This window comes from Spea bombifrons, chromosome 4, assembly GCF_027358695.1.
Source record: "Spea bombifrons isolate aSpeBom1 chromosome 4, aSpeBom1.2.pri, whole genome shotgun sequence".
In the NCBI taxonomy this organism is placed as follows: domain Eukaryota; kingdom Metazoa; phylum Chordata; class Amphibia; order Anura; family Pelobatidae; genus Spea; species Spea bombifrons.
Window position 1 is genome coordinate 47,659,930 of NC_071090.1, and position 13,760 is coordinate 47,673,689.

Consider the following 13,760-nt stretch of genomic DNA (forward strand, 5'->3'; position numbering starts at 1 on the left):
AAAAACTAACCGATATGTTTTATCCACAGGGGGCAGCCTTAATTCGAATGCTGGCTAATTTTATGGGTCATAAAGTATTTCAGAGAGGATTACAAGTAAGTCAAATGTTCTCTTGTGACTTTAATGTATTTTATGGGCATTTCAATGGCAAAAATATTTTTAATTAAATTACAACTGGTTTCATAAATTGCGTTGCCAATAATATAACATTAGGTTAGGTTCCATCAGTTCAACTGGGCCAGTTCTTATAATGATACTTTGATAAATAAACATTAATACTTTATCTATAAAAAACAAAACAAATTTACAATGCACATGTTAGATATCGCTGTATCTTCTTTGTATTTTTTTATGCATTTCTGTGAAACTATCTTTTTGCATTCACAAAATACCTTACCGTTAATAACATTCCTGAGGTATGTCTAATAGGCATGTCAAAAAGTTTGCATGGCTTAAATAAGCAGAAATACTATGTGCCTGTTTTTATAACTGTGTTTGTCAAGCTTGATATTCAGCAGATGGATGACCTGGTTCCTTTTAGTGGTTTAAAGGACTTAAAATGAATACTGTGCTTGACTTTGGAGCACATGATGTATTAATAAAATCATACATCTTGCACAAATGGAAAAATAAATATACAAAACCCAAAAGAAACATACATGACCATTAATGACAATTGTTGGGGCCTAGAAACTTGTATTTATACGGTTTAAACATCTACAGTGATAAACATAGAAATAATGACTAATGAATATGCAAGATACGAGGCAGCATAAATGCATGGGGAAAAAAAACAACCAGATGCTGAGGTGAATTTAACATTCAAAACAAATATCTGAAATGCTCAGCATTGTTCCTCAAGTTCCTTCATTAGTTTATTTATTCAGAATCTCTTTAGGAATGTTCACACAAATCAATCATGTGTCTGTCTATTAGACCTATGCTAATTAAACTATGTTGTTTGCTTACACAGCCATTAAAAAACAGGTTTGTTAGAGGTAACTGAGGACCAGTGCTGGGAAACTATTATGTTAACGCTGTACCAACAAGAATAAAGAAATCAGAAGATTTAAATTTATATTCACAATAAGTCATAATTATGTTTTAAAGCTTTTCACTTTAGATGTGGAAAAGCAGAATATCCTTTATCATTAAATATGTTGACAACTTTTCAACTGACACGTTGATAGTGCTCCAACATCTACTTAATGACAGCTAGACATAGATAATAGTTATCAGGTATTTAACATTTAACGCAAGCTGATCCTGAGATGGAACTCGATATATTCACTGCAGAAATGATTTCAGGGTCTTTTCCTATATTCCTAGATTTACATCAGTATTTTAATGAATAAATTCCTTTAACTCAAACCAAAGCTATAAAATATGCTTTGTTGATACAACTGAATGCAACGGAATTATTGTGTACACTGCCTGTTATCATTCTATGCCTGTGGATTTCTAATAAAAAATACAGACTTTTTAAAGTGAAACTAAGAAACTCTTAAAGATTTCAGTAAGTTTAATTGAAAATAGAAAGGTGTGAAAGCAAATATAACACCAAGGAATGCAATATTTGAAAAGTGGGCAATGTTCGTAGACAAATAGATGTTAAGATACAAGGTCATGCTCTGTAAGCAGTGAGCGGAAAGCCCCAGATTAACCGAAAGTGATGTTTCACTCAAAAGGTAATGAATGGTTTAAATACATTCCCAGTAAAGGCGTTTGTGGCTGATATAGTGAGAGTGTTTTAGATAACTAGAACTAATTTGAAAATAAACAGCTGAACCAGAAAATAATTAAATCTGAAAGCAACAAGGGAAAAAGGGAATGTTTTAAAACAGCCACATTTTATGATTTGAATTTATAATGTTAGTCATTTGTGGTGTTAGGTCATTATCGTATATGTATAAAGAGTATATAAGAGTATATAAGTATAAAGAGAGTGTGCAAGTGTGAACCATTATGTATTCAAACGGAGGTGTGGAAGCAAAGTTAGTCATTAATAGTTTGGGAAGTGTAAGCTTTGGGAAGTGGCAGTGTTAATTATGCCCTGTGTTTAAATACGGGTCATTGCCTTATGCTTCACTTGTTTTATTTTTTTTCAAATGATGACACATTTGCAATAATGAATTGTCTGTACAGTTGTGACTTAAACAGATAATTATTTTACTGTATTCATATGAGCTTGTTAATCACTTTAACACATCCTGGACTAGACAACACTGAGTGTAGACAATTAAGAAAGAAAGATTGTTTGCTCTTTTCAAGTACACATGCAATACCAAAAAAGGGTATATGCATGATATAAAACAAATATGCAATGAAAGTGAAATTGCATAACAAACCACACCAAAAATGTTATGCCAGTGTCCTAAAATCTTCAAATAGGAACAGCCCAATGGTCGTTTTCACCCTTGCCTGAAGTATATTTGAGCAACCAAGGTGTGTAGGACATCAAAGGTTTTACAAATTATACTACTTACATTGCTTTTCGGGTAATAAATCACTTTTGAAATGGTTTTCTGTCCCTTCATGTATTGTCTTTACCAAGGTACCCAACAGGTAGCTCTATGTAGTAGTATGGGAGTACAATGGTTTAAAGGCAATTGACTCAACTAGTACATATTACACATTGATAAACTATACCTATACCAACAATAGGTTTGCAAAATATCATTTGAATCATACTACCCATACATGTGGATAGTTATCTGTTAGTTGATGTGGACCTAACCTAGAACATTAGTAATACAAGTGTGAACACAAATAATATCTGCTTTGGTAGCAGGATGTCCAAACTTTAAATGTAGTAAACTTATGCAGCCTGTCAATCAAGCCATCAAATACAGTTATACAGCCAGCAAATGATACAATCAATGTATAATTGTTATATGTCTCTTTTAATCTATACTACTTTTCTGACAATCATTTAATAGTAATTATTATGTTAATAGTAAATAACCATTAAAAAAAACTTCTGAAATATCCATTAAAAAAACTGTTACATATTGTCTTAGTCTTAAACGTTTGTGTTCCAATTTTTTCTTACATTTCATGTAAACTTAAGAAAGAGTTGCTCGCAGTAGGAGTAGTTGTATTAAACTTAACTTTTAATCTATAATAAAAAATCCACAAATTGCCAAATCATTACATGATCTTGCAATCACGTAACACGTTTCGTCCATTAGTATGGACTTACTCATAGGTCTGGTGGTGCATTGAATCTACATGATTAAATACATTGTTCCTGGCTACATGCTCACCTGTAGCCTAATCAATTGATATAACATTTAAACATTTAAAAACACCATACGTAATTGTTGCAGGATCATGTTAACCTACATTGTATACAACATAACATTCTAACAAGTTACAAAATTAAATGTAGTTAAATTGATTTGATCGATACCAGTAGACAAAAGAATAATTAAACATCCATACACGTCTTTCTTGAGACATTGCAACATTTTTTAAAGCAGTTTAATAAATGCTTGTAAATGAACAAATAAATAAATACGTAATAGATACCAAAACATTCCTTGATCTTCATAGACCAGGTTTAGTTACGCATTGTTAACCTACCTATAATCTATATTATTTTGCAAATGCATGCTGTAATAATGACATAGTCTTATAATATAATTTGTTTACACTACTGAGATATTTAAAGTTAAAGAAACCTAGGAACACAATCACAGGCTTGTAAAAACGAATGTTAAGATAACCTTATATATGAATCCTAAACGTCTCTCAAGGTGGAAATAAGATCTTCTAGGTGTATATGCAGGTTGCATACACAAAACGTCACCCTTTCTACATATCCACAAATTATTGTAAAATAGGCAAGCTACTAAAAAAAGTATCCAACATGCCATTCTGCATTTAAAACTCTTGGTTTTCATGTACCCAGGTGAAAAGTATGCCTCCCATTGGTGAAGAAGTCAAAAGCGATCTTTGCTCCTTTGTGGTGTTCTGACACATTCAATAATTGAACAACTAGAGGCAGCTAAACCTTCCATATAGAGTTTAAGGTGTTTTCCAACTGGTGTTATCGAATCAGTCTCTCTAATGGAACTGAGACTGTTTTTTAAAGGCTTACTTGTACAGCCTACATACTGAAAATAACATACTTTACATGTGATCAAATATATTACAAATTCTGTTTATTAATTGGAATACTTTACATTTTATTTGGTACATTTCTTACTTTTTAACTATATGCCTAACCTGTGGTTCCATCATGCATCATTGCTATTAGCTCCACATGTAATTACTGGTGGTCAAGCCCAGACTGGCCGGGCAAATGCCTTGTGTGGCCAGCAGCTGGATATGCCTAGACACATTCTGTGTCAGCATAAAAACAAAACATGCAGCCTCTTATATGCAGCCGTCGGCTGCACTTATGCCATTGGTGGACGCCAGCCTTGTACCAGGGCTTCTTCATCATCCCGAGTCTGGCCTTGCTGGTAGAACATGTTGTCTTTCATTTACAAATTATATACACAGTATTTGACTATTTGAGCATATACAGTATCTCACAAAAGTGAGTACACCCCTAACATTTTTGTAAATATTTTATCATATCTTTTTATGTGGCAACACTGAAATGTAAAGTAGTGAGTGTACAGCCTGTATAACAGTGCTGTCCCCTCAAAATAACTCAACACACAGCCATTGTCTAATTGTCAACTCTAACTTGGCAACAAAAGTGAGTATACCCCTAAATGGAAATGTCCAAATTGGACCCAAAGTGTCTATTTTGTGAGGCCACCATTATTTTCCAGCACTGCCTTAACTCTCTTGGGCAAGGAGTTCATCAGAGCTTCACAGGTTGCCACTGGAGTCCTCTTCCACTCCTCCGTGATGACATCACATAGCTGGTGGATGTTAGAGACCTTGCGCTCCCCACCTTCCATTTGAGGGTGCCCCACAGATGCTCAATAGGGTTTAGGTCTGGAGACATGCTTGGCCAGTCCATCACCTTTACCCTCAGCTTCTTTAGCAAGGCAGTGGTCGTCTTGGAGGTGTGTTTGGGGTCGTTATCATGTTGGAATACTGCCCTGCGGCCCAGTATCCAAAGTGAGGGGATCATGCTCTGCTTCAGTATGTCACAGTACATGTTGGCATTCATGGTTCCCTCAATGAACTATAGCTCCCCAGTGCCGGCAGCACTCATGCAGGCCCAAACCATGACACTCCTACCACCATACTTGACTGTAGGCAAGACACACTTGTCTCTGTACTCCTCACCTGGTTGTCGCCACACACGCTTGACACCATCTGAACCAAATAAGTTTCTTGGTCTAATCAGACCACAGGACATGGTTCCAGTAATCCATGTCCTTAGTCTGCTTGTCTTGCAGGCTTTCTTGTGCATCATCTTTAGAAGAGCCTTCCTTCTGGGACGACAGACCAATTTGTTGCAGTGTGCGGCGTATGGTCTGAGCACTGACAGGCTGACCCCCCAGCCCTTCAACCTCTGCAGCAATGCTGGCAGCACTCATACGTCTATTTCCCAAAGAAAACCTCTGGATATGATGCTGAGCACGTGCGAGGTGTGTTCTGAGTGGAACCTGTCCTGTGAAACCGCTGTATGGTCTTGCCCACTGTGCTACAGCTCAGTTTCAGGGTCTTGGCAATCATCTTATAGCCTAGGCCATCTTTATGTAGAGCAACAATTCTTTTTTTCAGATCCTCAGAGAGTTTTTTGCCATAAGGTGTCATGTTAAACTTCCAATGACCAGTATGAGAGAGTGTGAGAGTGATAACACCAAATTTAACACACCTGCTTCACACCTGAGACCTTGTAACACTAACGAGTGACATGAAACCGGGCAGAGGAAATGGCTAATTGGGCCCAATTTGAATGTTTCTACTTTACTCACTTTTGTTGCCAAGGTTTAGACATTAATGGCTGCGTGCTGAGTTATTTTGAGGAGACAGCAAATTTACACTGTTATACAGGCTGTACACTCACTACTACATTGTAGCAGAGTGTCATTTCTTCAGTGTTGTCACATGAAAATATATAATAAAATATTTACAAAAATGTGAGGGTGTACTCACTTTTGTGAGATACTGTAATTATAACACTTTTTTGACATAATGCCAAGATTCATATTTGAGTATAGCCTATATTTAAAACAAGTTCACCAAAGTATTCTTTTTATGAATAACCTAAAAATAAAATCTATGGAAGTAGCAAAACTAATCCATGCCTTTTTGAGAAATAAAGTGAGTGTGGCCGTTTTATTCTGTTACCATTCTGTGAATTAACAGGTGAAATTAGTATCTTCTGTTGTATACCTTAAGCAAAATAAGACACGTATAATGCTGGAACATGAACCTAGCTTTTCTCATGTTTAGTAATGAACAGCTCCTTTTTGCCTGAGGATTCCCAAATGATTTTAGTTGACACTATAAAAGTTGCTCTTTCTCCCTGACACTATTCTGTCATGTTTGCGAGTAAAAGGTCACGACATGAAGGGTCACCTTTCAATATTACTTATACTAAGGTTAAAAATAAAGACCCTTGAGAGTGCTGTAAAATGGAAGTATTCCCAGTTGAGAAGAATAAGAAAAAAACAGAAGTTGGAGCTAAGAAGGTTACTTGAGGATAGCATGTATAATTAAAGGAAATTGTTGACGCGTATCACTGTAATGGCGTTCTACATCCACATCAGCATTGTATGTATCATTTCAAGATTTGAGATTGACATTTTCAGCTTTATGTATATATTCCTTATTCCTATATAAATAAAGTGCTACTTCATCTCAATGATAAGGCAAAATACTAAAGAGTCAGGATTTAAAGCATTTTCATGAAATTAGTTTCTGATACTTCTTAAAGATGTAGCAAGTATTTGGGATTATTATCTTTTATTTATATTTAATAGCTTTACAATCTAGAGATTGGCAGATATAGATTGGTGAAGAATACTTGTATCTGTGCCATTATTTTCCATTGTTCTAATTTTATAAAATTGGTAATCTTGGTTCATTTCATGCCAGCAGAAGATCATAATTTACATTCTACACCACTTGCTGTGCAAGTGAAACCTTAGGAACCTCTTGAAGGAAAACACAAAGTAAAAGGGCACATAAATACTCAATGCAGATATTAGATAAATTACTAGAGAGAAGAATACAGCAGTACTCCTGGACAGCATACCATATACAAGTCAAGCAGAACATTAAAAAATAAACTGAAAAAAAAGGAAAGTCATACTCGCCAACTGTCCTGATTTTGCCAGGACAGTTCTAATTTTTAAGGCACTGTCCTGGATAAAATTTGTTCCAGCGTGTGTCCTGGGTTATGTATGCATTTCTTACCTTTGTTCACTGAGTAGGCGAAGACTAAGTAAAGCTTGTTGGAGGGCCACTGACACTAAAAATACCTGCAGAACCCCTCCGACAAGCTTTGACGAGTCTCTGTGGCTCATTGAAGCTGTATCTAAAATGTGCATGCGCATACTTCTTTCTCCTGGCCTTCCAGAGTGTTTCCTCAAAGGGCCTAAGCCTCTGCGCACACCCTCTTCTCCCTTTTGATACCAGGGAGAAGAGGACAGAAGAATACAGAGGAAGAGACAAGAGAAGAAGTTGAGCTGCAGGAAAGGAGACAGGGAATGAGAGCATGTGAGACAGTAGGTGAGAGTGAGAAAGCATGAGAGAATCTAAGAGAGTGTGAGAGAGCAAGTGAGAGTGTGATAAGGTATGAATAAGAGTGAGTCTGTGAGAGTGTGAGTGTGAGAGCATGAGAGAGAGTGAATATGTGAGTGAGAGTGTGAGAGATCATGAGAATGAGTGAGAGAATGTGAGAGTGTGAGAGCATGAGTAAGACTAAGTGGGAGTGCGAATGAGAGCATGTGAGACAGTAGGTGAGAGTGAGAAAGCATGAGAGAATCTAAGAGAGCATGAGAGAGCAAGTGAGAGTGTGATAAGGTGTGAAAAAGAGTGAGTCTGTGATAGTGTGAGTGTGAGAGCATGAAAGAGAGTGAATATGTGAGTGAGAGTGTGAGAGATCATGAGAATGAGTGAGAGAATGTGAGAGTGTGAGAGCATGAGTAAGACTAAGTGGGAGTGTGAATGAGAGCATGAGAACATGAATTGAGAGTGAGAATGTGAGTGTTAGAGACCATTAGGGAGGGCATGCGAGGGAGCATGAATGAGAGAACATGAAAGTGAATGAATACAAGTGAATGTGAGTATGAAAGAGCCTAAAACTGTAAGAAAGCATGGGTGAGTGTGACAAATCATGTGTAAGAGTGTTACAGAGCATGAGTGAGTAAGAGAGTGTGAGAGAACTTGAATAAGAGTGAGTGAGAGTGTGAGAGAGCACAAGCAAGCGAGTGAGAGTGTTAAAAAGCATGAATAAGAGTGAATGGGAATATGTGAGTAAGCGTAAATAAGAATGAGTAAGAGCATGTGAGTAGTGAGAGACTGTGAGAGTGTGAGACGTGAGTGAGAGAGCACAGATAAGAGTCAGAAGGTGTAAGAGCGTGAATAAGAGAGTGAAAGTCTGAAAGTGAAGACGTGTCAATGTCTGGCTCAGTATATAGTGATAGGAGTTATGATGTACCGCCCTCTGTGTCTGACTTGCTCTAAAATGATAAGAGTTATACTGTACCATTATCTGTGTCTAGCTTAGTATATAGTGATGGGCGTTATGCTGTACCACTGGCAATGGCTGGCTCAGCATATAGTGAAGGGCGTTATGGTGTACCACCATTAGTGCCTGACTATGTATATAGTGATGGGAGTTTGCTGTACCACCGTCTTAATCTGGTTTGCCATATAATGATAGGAATTATACTATACCACAGCTTGTGTCTGGTTCACAAAGGAGTTATACTGTACCACTGTCTATGTCTGGATATATGTATATATATATAAGTCATGTTGTACCACAGTCTGTGTTTGGTCACTGTGCAATGATGGGAGTTATGGAATACCACTGTCAGGCTAAGTATATATTGATGGTAGTTATACAGCACCACCGCCAGTGACTAGCTTACTAGTCAATGCTGGGAGTTATGCTGTAACATCGCTAGTGTCTTGCTTGTTATATGTTGATGGGAGTTATGCTGTACCACTGTCATTGTCTGGCTCAATATGTAATGATGGCACTTGTGCAGTATAATCATCAATATCTGCATCACTATATAAGGAGTCAAGCTGTATCACTGTCTGTGTCTATATCACTATGTAATGATGGGAGTTGTGGTGTGCCACTATTAGGCTCAGTATATATTGATAGGAGTTATACTTTTCCACCTTATGGTTCAGGAGATAATGATGAGAGTTATACTGTACATCCCTGTGTCTGGCTTACTATTTACTGATGGGGGTTATGCTACACTGTTGCCATTGTCGAGCTTGCTATATAATCATAGACGTTATGCAGTACCACTATTCGTGTCTGGATCACTATAGTAAATTAGGATTTATGCTGCATAACATAAGTCAGACTCACTACGTGCTTCTGCTCAATATGAACGGCACTGTATCATATCTATGTTTGGTTAACAGTATGCTGATGAACTTGCACATACATTAATGAGGATTATAGTACACAACCTCTAGAGTCCCAAATGTTACTTTATTATTATTATTATTATTATTATTATTATTATTATCTTTTAATACAATACAATACATATATTCAAGGGGTATGACAAGACAAGAATTGACAGACTAAGACAAACCGATACATTAGGTGGAGAGAGCCCTGCTCGCAAGCTTACAATCTTGAGGGATCATAATTATGTTTGGTTAACAGTATGCTGATGAGGGCTTGAACCTGCACATGCATAATGAGGATTATAGTACACAACCTCTAGAGTGCCAAATGTTATTTTTTTATTATTATTATTATTATTATTATTATTATAATCTTTTATTTCTATAGCGCCAACAGTTTACGCATTGCTTAACACAATACATATATTTAAGGAGTATGACAAGACAAGAATTGACAGAGTAAGATAAACCGATACATTAGGTGGAGAGAGCCCTGTTCGCAAGCTTACAATCTTGAGGGAATGGGGTGACAAACATAAGGCACAGAGAAAGGGTGAGAGGTAGTGTGGTGGTTGTATCAATGACAAGGAAGTTTTAGCAGCTAAGATGGTATGCTTCTCTTCTTCTATCAGAAGAGAGTTTTCAGATGTTTCTTGAATGTCGGGAGGGAGGGTGAATGCTGAAGGTTCGTTGGGAGTAGATTCCAGAGATATGGGGCAGCTTGAGTGAAATTTTGAAGACTGGAAAAGGAAGAGGTGATAAGTGAGGAGGAGAGCCTTAGCCCATGGGAAGAACGTAGGGATCGAGTAGGAGATTATTTGCTTATCAGGACAGAAATGTATGGAGGAGCAGTATTATGGAGGGCCTTATATGTTAGTACCAGGATTTTACCAGTGGAGGGTTTAACAGAGTGGGGAAGCAGAAGAGGAGCGGCGCGCAAGGAAGATAAGCCTAGCAGCAGCATTTAGGACAGACTGTAGAGGAGAGAGTCAAGACAGTGGAATGCCAACCAGAAGAGTGTTGCAGTAGTCAAGACCGGAAATGATAAGTGAATGAACCAGAGTTTTTGTGGAATGGAGCGGATACAAGAGATGTTTTTAGGTGCAAGCGACAGGATCTGGCGAGGGAATGAATGTGAGGGATGAAGGAAAGGTTAAAGTCAAGGATGACCCCAAGGCATCGGGCATGGTTAGTAGGAGAGATAGTTGTGTTGTTAATGGTGATAGAGAATTCAGCTAGTGGAGTGGAGATGGAGGGAGGGAAAATAATGAGTTCAGTTTTAGAAAGATTAAGTTTCAGATAGCATTGTGACATCCATGAAGAAATAGCAGACAAGCAATTGGTAATACAAGACATGAGAGATGGAGAGAGATCAGGAGAAGACAGGTAGATTTGGGTATCATCTGCATATAGATGATACTGGAGGCCAAATGAGTTGATTAGTTTACCAAGAGATAAAGTATAAAGAGAGTACAGCAGAGGGCCAAGGACTTAACCTTGGGGGACGCCAACCGAAAGTGGAAGGGGTGATGATGTCTTTCCAGAGAAGTTGACAGAGAAGGAACGGTTAGACAGATATCAGGTTGTTGGGTGAGAGGAAGAAAGAAGAGTGGCTATTTCTTCTTTGGTTGTAGGGAAAAAGGCATTTAGTATGGAAGAAGAGAGTGGTGGTGGGTGGTGTAGGAGGGGGTTGTAAAGGAGAGAGGTCTTATCTAATAGTCTTCGATCTTCTCTTTGAAGTGGGTAGCAACATCTTGGGCAGTGATATTTGTTTGTGGTGTGGGTATGGAGGGACAGAGAAGGGAGTTGACAGTAGAAAAAAGGCATTGCGGGTTGGAAGAAAGGGAGGATATGAGAGTGGAGAAGTAGAGCTGTTTGGCGAGAGAGAGAGCAGAGTTGTAGGTGCGAAGCATGAATGTATAGTGAGTAAAGTCTTCCCTGGATTTGGATTTTCTGAAGTAGCGTTCAGAAATCGTGTGGTTTTGGTATGCCATGTTTGGCGTTTAAATTGTCGGGGTTACATGTAGTAATTGGAGCTATGCTGTCGAAGGATAAGGCAAGTGTATTGTTATAAAAAGAGGCTGCTGTGTCTGGGCAGGAAAGAGTTAAAATGCAAGGTAAGAGAGGTTCCAGTGAGGCTGAGTTGGGTAATGGTATTATCTGGTATCTACAAATATGAGGTGAGCGCTGTAAGTTTGTTTTGTTAGGGTTAGCACTGGAGAAAAGGTTACTAGGTGGTGGTCAGAATGAGGGAAGGGAGAGATGGAGAAATCTGAAAGGAAGCATGATCTAGAGAAAACCAGATCAAGTGAGTGTCCCTCAGTGTGTGTGGGGGAATTAGTCCGTTGAGAAAGACCAGAACAGCATGTCAGGGAGAGGAGTTTGGAGCTAACATAGTTGTTAGATATATCTAAAGGAACGTTAAAGTCACCCATAATAAGACAGGGAATATTATGTCCCTAATTTCCTATTAAGCTCTTGCAAAATACTTGCTCAGGCCCAGACCAACATAGAATGTTAATAAATCTCTGGGTTTTTAATTATCTGCAATTCTAATACCATTCATTTCCTTGTTATTCATTTATCTACATTTCTTTACATAACCTCTGTTATGGTGATAAAATTCAACTGCCTGAAATAGATGCTGTGCTGTAAAAGATCTTTACTTCTTAGCATACCAAAGATATATGGTAGTGTTGGTGGCAACGTGGTGATATAATCTGTACCAAAATAACTAATTGGGTCTATTTTATGCTAATCCAGTGGGTTGGGCAGAGTGGGCAGAGATTTGTTGGCAGTGGGTGTGGTACATTTTAAAACTGTGCTGCAAAGTGTCCCTGGGAATGTTTTTCAAATCTTGGCATCTATGTGAAAGTCATTAATTTTGTTGAAATCTGTTTTGGGGAATCATTTTACAGGCAACAATGGATGATGCATTATTTATAATGTGGTATACTACTTAGAAATGTCCCTTAAAGTAAATTGATGCTCACCTGAAATACAATTATTCTAGGATGGCAAGAGCAATCAATCTCATCTGTTCTTAGTAAGCTTTTCATTTTGAATTTTAAATAAACTGCATCAGGGATCAGGCCACATTTTGGCACCGTTATTACAACTCTTGAAAGTTACAAGTTAAAGATCAACTTCTTTCTTCTCAGAAAATATTTTTGCTAAAACAGTTTTTTTAATTGCTAACCATAATCTCAATAAATACTTTACATTGCATTGATTGCTACATAAGTCTGCTTATAAGACATTTCCTAGAGGGGGCAGTAGCAATAAGGATTGCTGATAAACTAAGCCTAATTAAAGCTTTTATAGACACATAGTCTATATTCACTTGTAATAATATACTAAATCCCATACTATATTCCTGTCCCCAATGCTTAAAAGGTTAATGCCACAATAGAAGAGCTGTTGTAGTGTATTTTCTTCCAAAATGTCTTATGTTGTATAGCTCATATTTTATTCAATAAAATCAGAAACAACATGTTAAAATATGTCTTATTTGCAACATATGGTTTATGTCCTTGTAGCAATGGTGAATGAATACTGTTTTTACATAAGGAATTACTGTCTAGAATGTTAAAAGCAGCCAAGTCATACGTTTTGCTACATTATCTATGCAATTGTTTACGAACATACATATTTTCGTAATTTTCGTATTTTAAGTAATCTTATAGTTAACTTTTGCGTAACCAAAAATGTAAATTAATAGTATGAATATGTATTTGCTTCTCCAGTATGGAACATTTTATCCCTGGTGAAAATCTGTTGGTCAAAAGCAGTACTATTGGAGACTACGGTGATTACTTGTTTCAAAGATGTTAAGAATAATCCCTTTAAAATGAGAAACACATAATCTGGGACATACTCTAAATCATCTGGACAGTTTGAGATAGTTACTTTATAATTTAAGGATTATAAGGAGATTTTAATTTACACATCCAAATACACACTCCCTGTAACCCTATAACAGTCTCTGTCTTGGGATCCACTTACCTTGTACTGTAGTATGTTTTGTAGTAGACTTGAGCAAAAACGATTCAAACACATTTTTTGTTTAGTTTTTGTTTCATTTGTTTTCGGACAACTAATTTTGTTTCCTGTACTTTGGGTATAGACAGCATTTGGAGGGCTGTTTCCAATTGGAAACAAATTAGTTTTCATCCTCATGCTCTCTCATACTCTCACTCACATCGCTCTCACACTTTCATTCACACTTACTCACGCTC

General features: G+C 37.3%; 1 protein-coding gene across 1 annotated transcript in view; it reads left to right on the forward strand.

Moving 5' to 3' along the window:
* TRHDE (thyrotropin releasing hormone degrading enzyme) overlaps positions 1 to 13,760 on the forward strand; it is a 330,613-nt gene that overhangs the window by 202,066 nt on the left and 114,787 nt on the right. The window contains exon 7 of the mRNA XM_053465546.1: positions 30 to 95. Within this exon, the coding sequence (XP_053321521.1) occupies positions 30 to 95 (66 nt within the window). The remainder of the gene's footprint in view (positions 1 to 29; positions 96 to 13,760) is intronic.